This window comes from Pezoporus occidentalis, unplaced genomic scaffold (assembly GCF_034315485.1).
Source record: "Pezoporus occidentalis ecotype Australia unplaced genomic scaffold, CSIRO_AGI_Poc_V1 ctg149, whole genome shotgun sequence".
NCBI lineage: Eukaryota > Metazoa > Chordata > Aves > Psittaciformes > Psittacidae > Pezoporus > Pezoporus occidentalis.
In genome coordinates this window covers 1,563,973-1,585,375 of record NW_026913305.1, presented here as the reverse complement: position 1 = coordinate 1,585,375, position 21,403 = coordinate 1,563,973, and the positions used below count along the sequence as shown (strand labels likewise).

General features: G+C 34.2%; 1 protein-coding gene across 16 annotated transcripts in view; it reads left to right on the top strand.

Moving 5' to 3' along the window:
• ERC2 (ELKS/RAB6-interacting/CAST family member 2) overlaps nucleotides 1-21,403 on the top strand; it is a 495,639-nt gene that overhangs the window by 354,447 nt on the left and 119,789 nt on the right. For all 16 annotated transcript variants that reach the window (XR_009963211.1, XR_009963210.1, XR_009963207.1 and 13 more), the window contains one exon: nucleotides 6,730-6,864. Coding sequence is in view for 3 of the 16 variants with exons in the window: in XM_062610712.1 (XP_062466696.1) it covers nucleotides 6,730-6,864 (135 nt within the window). In the remaining 13 variants the exon portion in view is untranslated. The remainder of the gene's footprint in view (nucleotides 1-6,729; nucleotides 6,865-21,403) is intronic.

The window sequence follows — 21,403 nt, the reverse complement described above, 5'->3', positions numbered from 1 at the left end:
TGTCTGCTTGGCACTTAGAAGTGCTGCCTGTCTCTGTCTGCCAAGTGTCTAATGTCACAGCTGGTGTTTGTGAGACTGTTATCCTTCAGCTCATGAAGAGGGAGCTTTACTATGAGCTCTACTTTTTTTCAGGATAAACCAGTCACATTTTGTAACCCTGCAAAGCAGCAGGTGTAATGGTTGTTAATATCAGCTAAATAGTACTGTAATTCAAAAAGCACTGAAATATATGTGAAACTGTTATGCTCATTTTCAACACTAAATTATCAAATCCAAAGATTTGTATTAGAAACTACTTTCCATTATGCAGAGGAGTAAGAGTATCTAATTTGGCCAGTAGTTGCTTTTGTATTTCACTTGGGAGGATGGTTGGATTTTATGAAAACTTGGAAAATACTTATTACTGTTTCTTAGTCCCTATTCTCTGTCCTGTGAAACTGGGGAGTGCAGATAGGGCCTGAAGAAGGTTTTAGCCAGCACATGAATTAAGCTTAATATTTAATTAAACACAGATTGGAAAAAAGAAAAATTTATGTGCTTTCTTAGTATAAACACTTCACTGTGTTCTATACTTCATTTGCAACAGTCGTATCATTAATGGGGTAAAAAATAGAGTTAAATGAGGAGTAGGCAATCTTTTCTCCAAGAAGCTATCATGCGTGCTTTTAGCCTGCATGCATCCTGTCTCTCACACTTTCCAAAACAATTGATACGCTACAACAGGAAAAGAAAAACATGCTTATTAGCTCATTTGGAATTTTAACTGGGAAAAAATTAATTGTTTTCATCAATGGAGACAGGAAACAAAGCAGCAAAACCCATATTAAAATACAGTTAAGAATATAAGAACAGATTTCATTACAGGGATATTATAAAAAGAAAATGCATAATTAAGGCACTCAGTACAACATAACACTATGCCATAGTGAGGCATTCCAACACCCATACGGTTATGATTATGATAGCTACTTAGCATCTGGAGTTCCTAGTTAGTTACCATACTGTAATGTTTTTATTATCTTTTGGTTACTGATGAGTGCTTGCAAACTTATAAGCTTCATAAATTAAGGGTTTTTTTTTAATCAGAATTTTCTTGGTGTCTAAAAACTCACTGCATAAGCAACAAAAAAGCCTGAATTGATTATTATTATATATTTCTAATGAGTGAAGACATAAGTATAGTTTATTTTGGAAATAACTAACATTATGTTGCTAATATTATGCTGTTCAAAGTGCCCTGAAAAATTAGCATAAAGTAATAGAAGCTCTGAAATACTTTGAAGTACATTAAAGAATATTGAAGTCTACTTGTTCCCCACAGCTGTAGCATTGGCAAAAGATCCTTCAAAGCAATGGCCAATTAACAGATCCTTTGGCTTGTGGAGAAATGACAGAAGTACTCCTGTCAAAACCAAAGTTAGTGGATATGTTTTAACAGTTTGTCTTATTTAATTTGTTAATCTAAGAAGTGTGTTAGCATTAAAAAGAATTAAGAGTGGTCTCAAGGCTAGGCTTTTTAACAATAATAGCCTTGGAATTATCTTTTATGATTCAGCTCAAAAATCTGTGCTAAGTACATCAAGTTTAATCAAATGAAGTTTCAACTGAAACTTTGCAGTGTAATCTTTCCTAAGTCTCTTTTCTGTATGGTAAATTAAGCTTACTATTTGATTTATCAAATCAGTTATCCAAGATGCATGTATCTCTACAACGCTTGAGATGCTCAAAGAGGATGGAACTGAATGACAGTGGTTTTGAAGTTTTGAAGTGGAATTGAACTTGTTACTTTTGATCTCAGGAAAATATTTAAGAATGATCAGCCAACACAAGTGAAATAAATGGAAACGTGCTAAAGTGTTTCTAAAAAAAAAAAGAAAAAGTGAACTTTACTGAGTTCTGAAAATACAGGATTTACACAGCATTTAATTAATTTTCATTGTAGCCTGTGGTGGCTTCTTTGGTTTTAGAAATCACTATAAGGGTTACTTGGAAGCACAGCATTCTGTGTTGCCTTCTGAAATGCTTTTTCTGGCTACTTTTCCAGACTGTCTTCCTCTATTACAAAAGCATGAAATAATTTGTATTCATTACTGCACAAATATATTCTCCTTTCATATAGTCTTAATTGCCTGTGAACTGCTACAGTCCTTTAAAAGATGGTGAGTGATGAATGTAATTTGGTGTACTTTAAGGAAGTTTGAGGCCAAAGACAGCATTTGTTGCCCAATATTTAATTAACTATAACTTATCAAATAACAAATCAGTTATAAATTGTATTCTGTGCCAGTTAGCAGCTTTTGTGTTGGGCTGCAGTAGAAGCAGTAAGAAATTCTTCGCTTGTCTTCAGATGATAACAGTTTGTGTAAAAATATTGTTCTGACATGAAACCTGATTTCATTTGGAGAGACTGAGTACAGAGCTGGCTTAATTACAAACATTTTGTTAACACTCAGCTAATGGAATTCAGGCCTGGATCACTGGATTCATACTGGAAAACCAATTGCAGTTATAAATGCTTGCATTAAATTCAGGTTAATTTTACCAAGATTATGCAAATTCGGAATAAACTTGGTGAACTGTGTAGTCTTAAGAACACAGCTTTTTAGATCGTTACCTTCAGGATTTCAAAAGATATTTTATTTGTATTTTCTAAAATTATTCTCTCGTGATAAAAAAGCTCAGATTAAATGATTTATTAGTAAGAATCAGGCAGACTAGAACTAGACACGTGCCACATAAAAATCTCAAAGTGCTTTGTGGAAATATTAGCATGTTTATTTTAAATAGTGAGATCGCAAGAAATAGAGGTTCTATGTCATTGCAAACAAAAGGCCATTGCAGAATCAAAGCTAGAATGTGGGTCTCTCGATTTTAAATTACATGCTTTAATAATCAGACTACGTTATATTTCCAGGATAGCATGTAGGCCTTATATCTGCTTTCCCCCTCTTATTATATAGGGAAAAGCCCTACCTTATTGAAAATGAATATTCTAAAAATGTTTCAAATTCCATTTAGTGCAGAGAGACTGAGAAGAAAAACTGAAGGAAAGTAACATCTATTGAATATATTACACCTATATCCCAGAGCAACAAATCTTACTATTTTTCCTCATTTGAACCTCATTCATGAGAGTTTTGTTGTTAACTTGATCCAGATGACAGATCAAAGCATAGTTCTCTATTGCCACCTTGCTAAAATATTTTTTAAAAGACAGTTTTAATATTATAGTTTTACAGTTACAGATTGCTGTTAAGCTATTTAGTCTGTTACCAGTCAATCAAAGACTTTCATTTCACTTCAATAGATCCTTAATTAAACTCAACAGAAGTTTAGGAGGACAAGAAATATCTGTCAGTTTTCTTATGGTGCTAGATCATAAATTCTTTGGTAAGTGGGTTAAAAATTCAGTTACACATACCATTCATGACCTTGACAGCTTGGCAAATAGTGATATTGAATGATCAAAGACAACTGTTTCAAGCCCTAAGGGTTAATATACCTGTGCACCTAGATTTAAGCTGCTTTTAATTCTTCTATCATTCCTTTATTTCAAAATGGATGCAGTATTTATTGAATGTAGTCAATAAATTTAAAGAAAAAAAAATCTGAGAAAACTGTTTAGGCTAAAATTAAGTCTGTACATGTTTTGTAGGAGATGAAATTAATTGTTGCATTTTACAAGTTACAATTTTTTCTTTGCTAATATAAATCCAAATGAAAACCTGCTCCTTTCCAGGAATGGGCCTGGTTTTCAACAGGCATTTTCAAAACAAACTGTTAGTGTGATAATTCTGTTGTCAGAGCGGTAAATTCTAAGAAATGTAAATTCTAAGAAATTTGTCTTCAGGAAAACCATATCAATAGTAATAGTTTTTAGAAGAAAAAACTATATAACTATTTCAGATATGGAGTAACTCATGCAGAGTAACATGATGCAAATTTGATATGGAACAATTTAAATGTGTGTATGTTCATCACACTGATTTTCATGAATTTGACATTCCAAGACTGACTTTCCTGATCACCCAGGAAGATCATATTGAATAATCTATTACACTTTCAAAAGTAATGTAAGAGAAGGTCTTGGATGTTCTTGGATAGGAGATTTACAGATGTGCTGAAGATGCTGCAGGAAATCATGGCATTGCCAAGACGGTAGGCGGTATACTTCCTTTGCAGTGAGCACTGAAGCACTCTCCTAATGTGTTGATATGGGGCCCAGACAGTGAGGATTTATTGTGGGTCTGATAAACCAATGTCCTATAATATATAGACCTTTCTGTGTGTTTGTGTATGTGCTTGTATGTAGGTGTAGGGGTGTGAAGCCCTGGAGTCCTGAACGAATTCCAATGTGGCTAATTAATTTCTTCCTCAAATAAAAATATACCTGACATTTCAAAGCCTATGAAAGATTAAAAGAGTTAGCAAGGAAAGCAAACAGAAGTAACATTACAGATTTTTGTTTAGAAGGACCTGAAAGGGTTGTATTATTCCTCTGCATGGCTTTGCTTTTCTTACTCCGTCAGAAATCCTTCTGTTCATCCTTCTCAAGCGTTCTACTTTTGGAAGTTTGAAATTATGTGTTGTACTTCTTAAGTCAAAGCTAAGCATACCTGGAAAATACAGTTCAGTGTGGAAGTATAGCACTCAGACAATAGCTAAAGCAAAGACAAACAGAACCTCAAAATCGTATTAGTTATCATTGTGAAGAGCTAATGAATAAAACCAAAAAGCTTTTAAAAATAATGTTTTGCAAAATATTTAGCATCATTTTAAGAAATCAGTGACAATCACAGGTCATGTACAAGTTTGGATGATTTGGTGATCACTTGAATGGACAAGAAATTTTCATTTCACATTTCTTATATATTTTGCTTTTCCAGAACAGGCACACTAAAGGAAGTGTACTATCGCATTAACGTTTCTTTGTGTGCATTTTACTGCAATCTGACATCCAAAAGGAAGAAACATTAGAAGTGGTTTATTTATATTTCAGCACCAAATTAGAAAGATGACATCATTCATTTACAGTTCTTATGCCATGACACATCTAATCCCCGACACCTCATTACAGGGGACACTTTTAGGATTGCATATATCATCTTGTTTAACTTTTGCATTCTTTTATGGAACACAGTTGAAAGGTAGGAAATTTAAGGCTGTTCATTGATAAGAAAATAAACCAATAAAATGTTAGGAGCTTCCCCAAAGAGGTAGGGTATTACAGTGTTTACAGTAAGTGGGTTATTATTTGTCTATTAATTCTCCATCTTTTCCACTCTTGTTCAAAAGGCCTTCCTCTTTGAATCTAAAGACAAACAGACCAACTATGATGTTTTAGATTGACTTTGTCTTTTGGCAAAATCAGTAGAAATTCATAGTTGAAATTCATACAGTTGTATGCTTCCATCTTCTTATCTGGAAGGGAGAAAATGGAATGGTTCCTACTGTGCAGAAAATAGCATTTAAAAATGTGAAATTATACCATATAGTGCCAGAGTAATTCCTGTTCAAAGGAATCCACCACTTGACCTCTGGAAGACATTTATTCTGTAACATACTGAGAAGATGCTCTTTTAGTGCTATCAAGATGCTCAGAAAGAGTCTGACACTGGCTAGAGCATGTGCATATCTGATCTGTGGTTGTTCCTCTGTCTTGTTATTGTGAAGGACTTAAAGGTTTAGTTTGGCTGTTTGTTTTTACTTGAACATAGTACAGGTCTCCTCCTGTGAAATAGTTTTCTATGATGCTTCTAATGGACACATAAAGTGCTTGAGAAGCACTGTGACAATTAAAAAAAAAAAAGGGTAAAAAGGCACATCAGGATTTCCTGTGTTTCCTGTGGTTCATAGTTCTCATCGCATTAGATTTTGTTTTACTTAAAATACTGTGTAATAGGAACATTTAGTTTGCTTTTGTTCAAGTCTCTTTTCTACTTAAGCAAAACCAAAACAACAATAAAAATCAAAACAAAGCAAAACCCCAAACATTAAAATTGGGGAGTTGAGATTTTACATTTTCCATTAAAATATTCTTACTAGTGATTTTTTCCTAATGGAGATTTTCATATAGGGTTGCTCTCATAGGCAAATCAATCTTATGATAGTCCTGGACGTAAAGAAAAAATAAGTACTGTATCCACTGCCATTGGGCAATTGCTGGTAAGATATTTTGGTATTATGAGCAAGGTTTGAATTATTCCGGTCGATGTATCCCATGGCATGGGATAATTGTAATAGTGATAACGTGCACTGATGTATCCTGTTATAGTAACGTAGATTTTATTATCTGTACACAACAGTAGCTGAAGTGTTGCTCTTTTTTTCAAAATCTGTATCTAAGACTTACTTTCATTCAGTAACATGTCAAGTTCCATAATCACTTATTTTTCTAAGTGCCTGTGTCTCTATCACTTGATTATCTTTTAACTTACTGCTTAGCAGGGTGATCTTGGTATACAATTAAATAAATATCCTCTTCTGACTGCTTTGTGCAATCCTACTTTGTGCAGTCTACTGAGACAGAGATATGTTCACATATTTTTATCTTCTATTTCTGTTTCCTTTTCTTTGTGAGCCAGTCCGGACTTCTGTTGTTAGATTTTTACAGCCCCCCAAAAAATAAAAGTAATAGGAGCTAAGAAAGAGCTAAGATCTTCCTAAAACACTGTTAGAGTGATACATTCCAACATTTAATAGAATCATATCACCTTACATTTTAAACAGACACAAAACAGGATGAAACTGATGGCAGATAACTATGATGATGACCATCATCACTACCACCACCATCACCACCACCACCATCATCGATCTCCTGGGAGGCCACAACACTCCAACCACAGACCCTCTCCAGATCAGGTTAGTCACCTCTTTTTTCACCTTCTGCTTTAGAAGTTTACTATTTTGATATTTCAATGTAAGTATTTCAAAGAAAAAATAATCAAGTTATGTGTTATTTGAACTGAAACTAATAGCTCTGGTATTTATTTTCACCCCTAAAACAATTGAAACATTTGGCTTTTTGTCTGGTGTGACTACATGACTCTTTAGCCTACTACAATAAGACTTGAAAACTGTAGGATGTCAACGAAGAGCTCAGTCACATTAGGACAAGAAGGAAAGTTACCCATATATGTATTTATCAGTATTAGGAAAAACAGTTTATAGAAATAACTCTTCTCATGTAGAGAACCCTGGGTAAAAATAAAACATTGCTTTTATATGAAGAATCATTGTTGATACTAAATTATTTTATAAATTCATAATGTCTGGGTAGAAAAAAAAAAAGGAAAGTTGTAATGGGGATGTATGATAATCAGGAGGAAGAGACAAAGAGGCAAATAATGCTTTTTTTAGAATAACCAAAAGAGCTGTACTAAAGATGGGAACTGGTAAGTATTAGAAAACTCAATTGCTTGGATACCAACTTAAAAAAAAAAAAAAAAATCACCAAAAATCCCCTGAATAACAGAACACAGAATCCTTCGTGTTCTTGGAACATGTTAAGAACAACATTTTCTTTTAGAAAGTGGAGAAAGATATTAAGGACTTACTGTCTGGTTTTTGTTCTGTTTCTGATTGACAGCGATAAGTTTGCTGAGTTTAGAAAAGAAGGCAAGGTTGTCTGAAAATAACCATAAAATGAAATAAAAAAGATTTTGGGTTTGTGCAAGGAATAGAATGAGAAAAATAGAACGAAGGCAAGAGTTGTGAAAAAACAGGTAACAACAACCTCTATGTTACAGAAACTTGGACACTAAATCAAGAAATCTGAACCCGTAAATAAAATTTGAGGGACAAGACAATGTAAGCAAGCTAACATTTAGTGAAGAAGGCAGTTTGTAATGCACCATGATGGGTTATTCAGGGAAAAAAAACAAATAAAAAGCATAATGAAGGTATGTATCAAAACATCTTGAAGAGCTTAAAAAAATTAAGAAATTTTATGACTGATGGAAGTGGGTATATGATTAAAGATAGGGCACATGAAGTACTATCTATTTTACTGTATTTACTAGTAATAATATTCTCAGTTTTACTCTGAACTATTTATTAGTATATTCAGCAGCTCTTACACAGGATATAGGAAACCCTTGGAGGCTTAAGGGAAGCAAACAACTCTCATCTTTATATATAAAATGTATGGGGATCTATGAGTATTTTTATTTTAGGCCCTGGAAAGTTATAGAATAAATTATCAATCAGTGAATCAATAGAAAGCCAACAATCTTTTTATCGTTCATTTACAGTAGCTTGATGTCTGTATCAGACTGTATGACATTATGTACCCAGTCATCTCAGTGTGTATCAGATCCCTTTATACTTGCTCTGCCTTTATCCTCTTTCTTAATCATCAACTGGCAGATCCTCTCCTAGATCAGATAAACTATTTTTATGTTACTTTTTTGAAGATACGAGATTTTTTTTCACTATGTAGTCACTTTTTTCGTGCTCTCTTTCCTAGTGACAGCTTTGGGCAACTCTCTAGAACAGAATGCAGGTCTAGATGGCTGTTACATAGCATACCCATCCCATATTTAGTCTGCCTGTATTTATTAACGACAAATTATGTCAAGCAAATCTAATTTCCTTTGATAGGGTAACTGGCTTTGTGGCTAAAGAAGAAAGTGGTAGCTGTTACATTCTTTGCATTCATAAAGCCTTTAACACTGTCCCACTATATATTTGTAATATACAAATAAATACATGGTTTGTAATGTAATTAATGTAAAATGCATTACAATATAAAAGCTGTAACCAGAAGTAATACTATTTTAATTAATTATGAAATCACCATGAGATGGGTATGCGACTCATACAAATAACACTACATACAAATTTTCCATTACTCATTGTCAGACGGTTGGGATGGTTACAGCAGGGTTCCAAAGAGGTCTGCCCTTTATCTGCTTCTGCAGAGTATTCTTTTAGAAATTATTTCATTGTTGAAATTGAAGAAAACATGAATATTGCTGATAAAGAACCAAGCTGCAAGAAGTTTCACGCATAGTAGGAGCAGTTAAACTACTCACTAAGCTGCTCCAGTCTCAATAAACTAGAGAGAAAGTCTGGAATAAATAATCTCAAATTCAGTAAAGACAATTCCATTTACAAGGGAGAAATCACATGCACTGATGAGGCAGTAGCATGGAAAAAGGAATCTGGATTGCACAATGCAATACCATTGCAATGAAGTTGTATCTAATTCTGGGATGGATGTAATAGTGGAAAAGAAGCAGCAAGCAATTATTCTGTTCTTTTGAGCATTGCTGAGACCTCATATGTAAAGCTGTATACAGTTTCAGTCACCATACCCTAGAGAAAGATAGACACATTAGAAAAGGGACCAAAGGAAAGCAACAAGAATGATAGGAGCTTTAGAGAACATGACCTGTGAGGAAGGCTTAAAGAACTGGGTTTGTTTAGTCTAGAAAGTACTAAAGAGGAAACATAAGTCTTCTAGTATGTAAAATGTTGTAAAGAAAACTCTGATCAATTGTATTCCAGTACCTACTGGAGAAAGTGGTAAATATAGTGGTAAATATATATATATATATATAGGAGTGGTAAATATAATTTTACCAAAAATAACTAGGTTAGTTATTAAAAAAAAAAAAAAAAGAATTTTTTTTTCACTGTGAAGTCTTGTAAATCTGCAAGTGGGAAGAAAATGTGGACATTCTTTCATATAGGTGTAATGGAGGCTCCTTTCTTGTAGATTTTTAAGAACAGATTAGGCAAATATCTGTAGCACATGATAATAGCTTTATTTTACCTTGTGTTGGTGCGTTGGGCTTGGAGTAGGTGTTCTTCCGAAGTACTGCCATCCCTAAATTTCCAGATTCTGTGAAGAATGGATTAGCCCAGAAAATGTTTACTTCTAAAGCAAGATCCAAAGCAAAATCCTTGCTGAAATAATCTTTGAGAACAGGACTGTCAATGATAATTATGAGTGAACTGTGGCCATTGCTTTAGGTTACATTTTTCAATCAGGGTTTTTTTTTCTTTTTATACTTTCTGTGTTGTGTTACTCATCATTTCATACAGCATTCTTCTGTACAGCAATTGTATTGCCATGTGCAATACAAACCTGTATTTCCCATTCAGTTGTGTATTACACATAAAATCTAGATATGTGGCCATAATCCAACGTACTGCAAGAGGTTTGAAACCACAGAATAAACTGAGAAAGTAGGGAAGTTGCAAATTGTCAGAGCGCATTTTTAATTTTCTAAGGGTATAAGAAAGTGGTGCATATTGTAAGATAAATGCCATTTAATTTAGTGAATGCTAGGGAGGGTATTTGAAAGTTTTATAAAAAATTCCGGAGAGAAAGGGATAATTGAACATATAGTATTAATTTTGAAACATTACTCATTTCTATGGATAATACTTAATGTAAATGTTTATGCTACATTTATATTAGAGAAATACATGTATGTTATTATGTATGGCTATAAAAGTAATGTACGTGTGCATTTGAGCACATATTTGTCATGAAGAATAAGACATTTCTCAGTGATGTAAAACATTATATATGCTACTGTAAGTCTATACTCCTTTAAAGAGAATGGTGTACCACCAGTCTCTTGGAAGAAATATACACACACATCCTGCTTGAGATATGCATGCGTTTTACATGGTGATGTTTGGTTTGGGTATTACCATTTTGTTTAAATTATCATATTTTTCTTATAACTGTTACTCGATATTGTATCTTGTATAGGCAGCATGGTTCTAGATGTAGTAAATGATAAGATCTCTAACTTCTCTTGAAGGAGCTAGTCAGGCACGTTTTTCAGATGTAATGGATGTGTTTATGTCTTCTAGTTGTTCTTGGGAGCCAAGTGTCCAGCCACTTGCCTTTATTCCCTCTCTTTCTGCTTTTCTGTTTAGGGTGAGGTATAGGTTGACAATCTTCTATTTTGCCCTTGTATGTCTGGACTTAGGGGAAGATGTAAGAAAACTTCACAAGCAGTAGGAAGACTGGCTCTTCTCTGCATATACACATGGTCATGTTACAATGATTCATGATGTGTTCCTTCGTTATGTTGGTGCATCTGATTTTTATTTGATACAAATAAGTTTCTGGGGAGTGAGTGCTGCCATTGCAATTGCCAACATTGCAATACTAACCATTTTTACGAACCTTAAAAAAACTTGTGGAAAAAGATAATTTTGCAGCTTTACAGTAAAAACTTAAATTTATTTACTTCAGTTTTGGCTTGAGAGTTGGCAATCTGTCTTAAATTCCACCTGGAAACATTCTGGCAGTCAGCATGCATCCTGGAGTGTGGACGTAATACTTGTAGCATGAAAATGAGTTTAATAAGCATTCTGTACTAGCTTTAGTTTCCAAGGAGTTGGAATACATAGCCACTTGTAGAGTGCATTACAGTAATCTAATCTAGACCATTGCATCCAAGATCTATCTGGAACACAAGAAAAAAAAAAAACAAAACAAAAAATCAAAACCCACAAAAGCAAAAATCAGCTAACATGGCTGCATAAATTTGAATTTCCAGATCTAGAAGCTGTCCTACCCGATAACATAGACTTCATCACAAAGCCTGCTGTCCAACTCCCTGCCTCTCTTATTTCTCACCTTTACATGTTTTTTCTACTTGTTTTCCTTAAAAGCATTTTTTCTTGGCCTCAGTTGCCCACATCATCTTTCAGTTTACTTGCTTGTATTGAAGATGTTTTGAAGGAAGTGCCTGTTTGCAGGCACAAGTGACTGTGTGCTCTTGAAGCAAATTGCTGTTACTGTTCAAAGTTGATAGGAATCAGCACATTATTATTCCCTGCCGCAGCTGCCTTACTGTACTGAAATCCTTGTGTAATTTTTTTTTCATGCACTTTCAGTATCTTAACAGGCCTGTAAGTTACTAACCAACAGGGAATTCTATCTTGCTAGCCACACCTCTGGTCAAATTGCAACGTTTCATTCTCTTTGGTTTTCTAATCAGAAGCCTTACTGACCCTCTGTATATGTATCCTATTCTGAGCCTCAAGCTCTGGCCACCTGTATTCACTTACTATTAAATTTCTGTGGGCATTTTACATTCCTTGCTATCTCTGAAACAGTCATTAATTTATGGGCACATATGACCAGATCTCTAACTCTAGGATGGTCCCCACAAAACAAATAGCATTCTTTTGCTATCACCCAGGACTTTCTTGCTCAAGTTCATAAGATCATTGCTATGTGGTTGAAAGGTCCTTAGTTCAAGTTGCTGCTTATAGACTGCATAGTAAAAAAGTGTACTTCATTATTTGAATTAAACACAGCATCTCTACATAAAAAAAGGAGACTTACAAGAAGTTGTGTAGGTGATCTAAGACATGTATGTGTAGAGGATATACCTAAATTAGTCTGATGACCTTTTTAACAGGATGTTACGCTATTTGAGAGGGCATATGGAAGAATTTGATTCACACAGTAGAAGACTGAAGATATAACAATCTAAAGGATTTTCATACTTTATTGTTAATCTTGATGATTAGAAAAAGAGATCAAATCTTCTTACTTCCCATAGTATTGGAGATTTTTAAAGACATAAAATGTAAGGTGTTTCTCCTATAATAACAATTTTCTCAAATCCTAAGCTGTAGTTGAGTCAAAACCGAATGCCTTACATCATGATCACCAAGGCTACAAATGCGTTTTAATTTTGTTTTATGATGAGAGATGATATTCTCGTAAAAAGAATCTGATGTTCAGAAAAATATGAATATCATAGGGTGTGCCATAAGGCTGTAGGAGGTGGCTGCTTTCCAAAATGTTGTCCCTATTCTTAAAAGCTTTAATTGAGGATGGAATGTCACATGGTGTCTAAGCATACAGCATATCCTTTTCCCTCTTTTAATCCATTCTGTGTATAGGTTTTGTTCCAATTTAAAATATTTTTGATGGCCCTTCTACAAGGTGGTGTTGTTTAGAAGTAATGTGTTGCAAACTCACCATCAAATTTTCCATTTACTCTGAAATCTCAGCAGAGTGGCCTAAAAGATAGTTCAAGTTTCTGAACTATCCTCTTACCTAAAGGAAAAGTTATCCTTATTAGGACAGTGATGGGGCAGTGTGTATCTGTGAAGCTTCCCCTACTTCCACCTTTCCAGTCAGAAAACCAACTTTTAAAGAACTAACTGGTTCCTATCTTAGTATTAAATACATGTTGTTTTAAAAATATTATTTAAAGTATGCTGGTAAACTTACTCATTTGAGAAAAGAAATCATCTGCAACGATGCGTGAAACTTGACAACAGTCTGACTGTTGCAAAGTTGGAGCACGCCACTAAAAATGTAACATTTTGAAGAAGACCATGTGCTCTCAAAAAAAGTGTTTATTGATTTGTAAAGTGGTGACTGGTCTTGGCAACAGGTCTTTGTTCATCAGCTGGAACTGCTAAATATCCTTGGAGTTGCTGAAAGACGATATGTGAAAAACTCTGAACAGATCAGATGGAATTTTGTTTGAGGTAGCTGACTTTGAAATCAGAGCCACAGGACAGTCAAACAACGATTATTATTTTAGTGTCGGAACCTGATCTGCAAATCACTGTATTGATCCATATGTTATTTTAGGGGAAAGAAGTGCATGCTACTTTGTGGTTTTTGGCAGCCTTGGCTGTTAGCATAATGCCTTATGTTCTGTGGCAATACTGGAAAATTGCCAACCTTAAACTCCTGAGTAGGCCTTAGGAGTATTGAAACTGGGGTTTGTCTTTAAAAAAGAAACATAAAAACAAACAACACAAAAGGAGGACAAACATAAACCAAAACAGATTATTTTATCTTATTCAAATAAGCATAAAATTCTTCAAATTGCTGTAGACTGGGAGTAGAACATTCAGTCTGAGCAGAAGTTTAATATCTGGAAAACTGAAATATCGCGTTTGGAAGTTTTCTGCAGTATTAAAACTTTGTCCTGTAATTGTTCGGGAAAGAAGAAACAAAAATAAGGGAAAACCCAAAGCACCAGTGAAGTTTTAGTATATAAGAGTACTGGTATGTTATAGCTGACCCAGATTTTGTTTAGTATCTTGTGTGTTTCTTTATCCTGCATGTTTACAAGTTATATTTGGGCAGGTGTGAGCTTGCCTTGTCTGTTCACTAAATGTTTGTGAACTTGTTCTGCTGGTGCCTCAAGCTGCAAGGAAGCACGCAATTGCATTAGCACATTGCTGAGCCTGCACTAAGCTCATTGGAGTCACATGGATTTATTTAATTTAGGAATTTGGGCAGGGCAAGGTTTGCTTGGTGGTACATTCAGTATAAACAATCCCAGCCATATCCACTGTAAATAAGTAGTATTGTGCGAAATTAGTATTTTGAGATGTCAGGAGTGCAGTGCAAATATAAATGGTTTCACATTTTTAAGTATTTCCTCTGATTTTTCATTTTTGCTACACATACTCTTCCCCTGGAACAAAGAGCTTGTGTTTCATATCACACATTGTTCAGACTTGTTGAACTGAATGCAATAAAATCCAATCTGGTCACCAGTAAAAGGTCAATTTCCTGATTAAATTTTATGCCATTATAATAGCTATACTGTTTATTATAAACACTGAATGGCAAATACTTCTTTTCTAATGAGGATAAAAATTCTGTCTAAGCATTTCACAAAAGTCAGTAAGTGTTATCATATGCTAATCACAGTAGATAAATACAAAGGATTTTTTCTGCCTCCAACATCTTAGTATTTCTGTCTACCCTAAAAAGAGAATTGAAGTAGTCTTCTGCAGAAACTTGCCCAGATTTTGAGGATAATATGGTTGGTTTCAAACCTAAATTTCATTGCAGATTACATTGTGGTTTTGATGGAACAAAACAAAGATCCTGGAAATTTGGAAGGGTGTACTCTTGAGTTTGAATTTATCTTTCAGGGATACTCTAGTTCTTGATTTTGGTATACTGCCATTTTACAGCTAACAAACATTGTGCTCTACTCAAAATTTCTTACTGTAAGTAAAAGCCAGTAAAAGCTTGTGAGATTTGTTAATGCTTTTGGTATTCCTACCTCGTAATTGTAATTATATTGTAGACAGATGATTTCTCATATACCTCTCAGTTATATTAAATTTGTAATTTGACTAAAAGACCAGCTAAACTGGAACTGTATTAAAAGTAAAAAGTAGAAAATAGGTTTTGCTGTCTATGGTACCTCCAGGAGATGGATTTTGTATATTGAAAAGTTATACCTCTCCTTTGCTTACAGAAATGAATTTATTTTATGTTTTGAAGTTTAATGAATGTGATATAAATGTATACATACTGCTCAGTGTGTGTATATTTATATATATATCTATATTTATATGTTAGCTTTGCCATTTTTTCCACATATGGAAGAATTTTTTGAGATCATGTTTAGCTATAGAAACCTCTCCCCTCACTTCCCCTGAATGTGTGTGTTAGAATATACAACACTTATGTAGAGGTTTACATTTATCTTATAATTCTTACTAGAAAAATTAGCTGCCACCATCATAGTCTAAAACAGGTCTTTAGACCAGCTGAAAGAGCCAAAAATGCATTTCTGGGAGACAGTAACTTGATAACAAAAGTTGCATATCTGGCACTGGTTGCTTAAAGTGAGATAACATGTCACAGGCTTTCACTACAAAGGGGACCATAAATTTTTGCATTGCAAATCTGATTTCACGGACCACTTCTTGTAAGAAGCATTGAGTTTCCGCTTCATCTAGTGATAAAACTTTAGAATGCATGAGTATCTGGTGAAATATCTTATTCATGTTAATGCTAGTCTGGGTGTTGTAAAGTAAGTGGTCAGAAACAGCCTTTCACTTACCCCCGTTGCCAGTATTTATGTTTGATTTTAACCCAACTATATGCAAATAAAACAAACAGTGAGATGGGTTTTATGGTCATTTTTGTAACTGGGTGATGCATGGTTACTTGTGACCCCCTCTGTTATGGATAGGTTTGAAAACAGACCTGTGACATAAACACATATTGCTGAAGCAATTCCTGAGATTTATTCAACCTTTGGAATATACAAAAGAAACATAAAATAAAGACCTTCAAAAACTCTACTCAACGAAGTCTTAAATGAATGCACTGTTAGTCTTTCCCCTTTACAATTACAGCCTCAGTTCTTCAAATCATTCATGCACAAAACTCTTCTGTAGTCAATTGTTTTGTGTATGGAGAGTTTGTGAGATTAGTCCTTGGCAATGTCTGCTCCTAGAAATTGAGTAGCAGATAAGTCTTTCTGAGCTCTGGAAGATTCTGATTTTAGACTAAGTTCTTGATTTGAAAGAAACGTCACTACTTAGAAAGTAGATTTCTGTGTCACAAGGGAAAATTAGTATTTGTAAATACAATTGTTTGCTGTAAGTAGGATAGTTTCACAGACCAAAGCCAGTAGTTGCATTTTTAATGACCCATTAGTAGCCATAGATAATAAGGAAAGTAGCATAAATCAGTCATCAGAAAGTTAGTTCAAGAGATGAGCAGGTTATCGCTAGATTTATTTAACCCAAGTTAAGACATTAATTCTTAGCATGCCAGCACATGAAAGGGTAATGTGATGAGCCTGTCAGGAAGGGTCTTCTATCGTGGGAAGAGAGCCAGAAAAGCTTAACTCCTCAAGGTTTTAATGTTGCCTGTGTTGCAAAAGCTCTTGTCTAAAAGGAGATAAAGGAGATTAGGATTATTTTTTCCTTCTAATTTAAAGAATGGATTTTATAACGATGCTTGCATGCCACCGAAACAAAGGTATGTCTGATGTAGTTCAGCTTCATGGAAGTATTTGCTGTCTGGTTTTTGAGTGAGTTTCACTACATCCTTCACTTCAGGTAGCTAAATTTTATACACCAGCAGGTTTTATAGCAATGAAGAACTTTGCAGTTTCTGAGTGCATCTGCATTAGGGTTCTAGTTCTGACCAAGAGTGCAGGTCTGAATCAAATGCCCTGATCATTTCTATTCCTGCACTCTGGTTCATGTCCAGTAGGCGGTGTTCCTTTTTGATTAAATGTAAGTGAAAGATGCACTCCAGGAGGTCCCCGAACACAGTGAAATTGCTAAAGGGAATTCAGTCTTGGCAAAAATAATCCAGAATAACCCACCAAGAAAGGTGTGCTGTACAGATGCCCATTCTCAGTAGCACTTAAATTGGCTACAGATCTGTTGCTGTTGCAATATATTGCTAAATAAGATCTCTTGCAACTAGTTCATGACCACTAGCATTTGAGAGTATGCTATATGCAGAATAGTTATGAGTAGGCTTATAATTTCTGGCACCTGATTAGTAAATTTTTTTAGATATACCTAATCATGTAGACCATGATTAAAGTTATCCTTTGTTTCTAACCTCCTGTGTAATGTAGCCACTTTTATCTGAAAACTACTGTCTCAAATTTACTACTGAAACTGATGAACCTTAAAGAATTTACGGTTGAGAAATCTCCCTGCAAAACTTGTATTGAGATAGGCTTCAATAATAGAAGACGTCTTTATAAAAGCGTTATACATCTGTGTGTACTGTTTTCCAAGCACAATTCTTTAGGTTCCTCATTTTGCTATTTTGAAGCAAGGTTTGAGGGGTTTCAACATTAGATTTTGTGGCACTTGGATCAGAACAGTAAATCATATTTAGTAACACCAGATATTTCTTTTTAAGATGTTAAGCAGATATAATAAGTAGCAGCATAGAAAAAAAGGATAGCAAAAAGGTGAGATAAAATCAGTGAATTAATAATGCATAAGTAGCCCATGTACAAAGACTTTCATAGTACTTGAGATTATACCATTGTATCGTACCTAAATATACGTCCAAATTAGAGACTTGGATGTCAGTCTTTAGAATACAAGGCATTCAACATCTTCAATATTTTGAATTTATAATAAAATTATAATAATTAAATGTGTATAATAATTCAAATGGTATTTCTGGAATTCTGTTGGGGTTTTTTTCTTTTTTTGCTTGTCTGTAGTTGAGATTTTTCTTTGCAGTTTTTGTCATTGAATTGCTGTTCTCGACCCTGTAAACCAATGAAAGATCCAAGTTTAAAAAGCAGTTAATGTACACAAACATTAATCAAAGTTGCTTGATTATAGTTTATTGTTTGAAAGAGCCATAGATTAATGATTCTGTAGGATACACACTGATATGAAAGACTGAGTATACTTCTGGAAGCCTCCGATCCAATATTAATAAATGATAAGGCATAACTTCAGCTTTAATTTTGCTTCACAGTGTGTCAAGAATGCAAAAAATAGGAACATCATTTGTCTCAGAACATCAGTGAAAAATTCTGTATTCTCTTACATTATCTGTTTGCATTGTGGTACCAAAACTTAGCTTCCTGATAAAGTAGTTCATTCATAAAACCAGTGAAAACTACAATCCTTACTCTTACGTGCTTTTTATCCAGTGCTTTTGGGTAGTGCTTCCTGTCCATACAGAAAACTTTGTGGAATTTAGAAATTTATGATTTACACTATTAAATATTCACTCCTCAAGATGTAAGAGGCAGCAGAATGACAATGATAGTTGATTTTTATCTGTTGACTTTGATCCAGTGCACCAGAAGGAGGTAATGCAGGATTGAAAACAACCTGTGTCTATAAAGGGACTATAAGTGATCAATGAATTCTTTCAATATTCCTTCAAGATCTTGCATCTGCACATCCTGGCTTCTGTTAAAGAAAAGGTGACGGCACATACGATGAAATTATGGTTCTTTGGTTTAATCCTACTTTGTTCAATGAAAAAGAGGATTGACATTGTCTGATATCTGTAGGAATTTTGCTTTTCTCCTCAACTAAGTGCCAGAGATTTTTAGGTCAGTGCATTTCCTAGTGTCAGTATATGACATAACTAACAAACCAGTAACATAGTTGGTAATAAAGCACATAATTATGAAACACTTCTTTGGTAGGGATGCTAAGTGGGTGAGCTCTGTTTAGGTTACTCCAGGTCTATTTATCTTCTATAAAAATTAGTTTGTGGAACTCAGAACGAGGTATGAACAGATTTTCTTGGGTAGGTATAAATCAATTCAAAATACCATATAGACACAGTTTTTTAAAACAAGAGAGTATGTTGAGACTGGTTTTCAGGTTGCTCTTAGTATTTAAAATTTAAAATCCAGCAAGGGTGGGTTTTTTTTTATTCAGCTGACAAAACAGATGACTGTCTTTATTTTTTTTATGAATGCGATAATCACTAAAATTGGAAAATAAGTAATAAACTCTTTTTGTACAGAATAAGATCATGACATAGAAATTCTCACTAAAACAGATGTGAGGAAAAAAGGTGGAGAAGGATTTTTATTCATTGTAAAATGTTCAAGGTGAAATTGAGCATAACCATAATCTAGATCCGATCACTCAAGAATTTCTACATTAAATCTGTACTTTTTTAAATACTTTGCTACAACTTTTAGAAATTGTCTAAGTCTTGATATAAAATCTTTAAGTCATCCAGAACTAATGCACTGTTAAATAACAGGTACCAGATTTGCAGTGTAATTACATCCTACCAATCTCTATCTAGCTTTTTTTTCTGCTAGAGAAAAGATCTGTCTCCTTTTCTGTATGTGTCAGCTAATAGTGATCAAACAATCTTTTAATATTTTCTGAGTGACCTTTAAGGTTGAGTCTCTTTTGTGTCTCACTGCCAAGTTTATTTTTCAGTAATTCCGTAGCTGTTTCCTGATCTGGTTACAGTCTTTGAAATATTCACAAGAGTATGACATGAGCACCAGATGTGCAATTCTATTAATGGTCTTATGCTACTGCATAGAAATACAGCAGACCTTTTGAATTTATTTCTCTGCCTGTATTTGTCCTTTTGAATTCAACATTGTACCACATGTTCACTTCCATCATGAAAAGCCATTTTTGATATCACTGATTTCAGATGCAGTTGCCTGTTGTCTAAGTTTGGCCCATAGGTTTTCAAATAATGACACTGTATATATGAGTTCAGTCAAACATGTATATGGCTGACATCATTTATTCAGCCAATCCTAAATACATTCACTTTTCCAAGCAGTCTTTGTCAGACTTTTCTTTCACATCATGGGAATACAGTACAAGTTTGGGACAAGACGATTCTTCAGGTCCCCTTCCTTCTCTCGCAATGTTCATTCTATATGGACCTTATTTTGCTGACACCGCATCTTGTGGCACAAAATCAAATGACTTACAGAAATCTCAGCATATTATTTCAAAGCACTCACCTTATCAAAAAGTGTAATTAAAAAAGATAGAAAATTATTTTGATGGAACCATATTCAGTAAAGCAATGTTGATTGACATTAACTTAGCTCCAGCTTTTAATTTGTTGCTTATTGTATATCAGGATCAGTGTCAAACTATATAGTCTGTAATTTCCCATAATACTCTTTAAAAATATTTGACAGTAGTTGAATTTTCAACTCTTCTAGAATTCTGCCAAATAATTGAAATAAAAATGAACGTCTGCCTGGTTGAAGAATTGCAGTACACTAAACAACAAAACAGCTGCATGTAGTTGAGAGGAGTCATTTGGAAACATACTGAATTGCCCATTTTGTTGATTTTTGTTGTTTTTAAAGATATCACCAAAGATTAACCTAATGCATTCTGTTAGTGAAATAGGATCAAACTACTCAGTGGAAAAGAAACCCTTCAGTCTTTCTTCAACGTTTACTCTGGCAGAACTCTTGTCAACTTCAAAGTCAGTTCAATTAGCGTTAGTAGGCCTGAATAAAAGTACCTTCTGCAGAAATTAGAGGGAAGGATTGGTATTTTCAGAGAGGCAAGCCCAGCTCATTGAATGTTACACAGAATCTGTCCCTTTTTTAAAAAATAAATAAGAGTATTCAGGCCTTTGCTTTGTGGTGTAGTTGTGCAGACTTTATAACTAAGATGCGTTCCAAGTTAACTGTAAAAAATTTACCCACATTTCTTCTCTGTTAAATGATAGCTAAGTTTATAGTGGACTGTCAGATTTCTTTACTTAATTCAGCAACATGCAAGACATCTATCTTAACATCTGGTTTTTAATAACAGTTGACATCTGGGAGCTCTTTTTTATTCCAAGAATGGGCTAGGAACAGTAGTGATACTGGCAGTGTATATTTTCAGGCTAAAATTCCTGTCTGTTTCAATCATAATTAATTACCATTCATCATATTTAGTTCTTAGATTTAATTAAGTGCCAGCAATATGTTACACCAGGTAACTTTTGAAGGTTTGAAATTATAGAATGTAATTTTTTTACATTTATAAAATATTAATGGGTGAATTTTAAGGGTATCTAAAATGCTGTTTAATTTTGAAATGCTGAGTTAAAAGCAAAAAAAATTGTGTTGTACATCTCTGTGTTTTAGAAGCTAAGTATTGCATCAGAATTTGGCATACTGGAACAATATGTAGA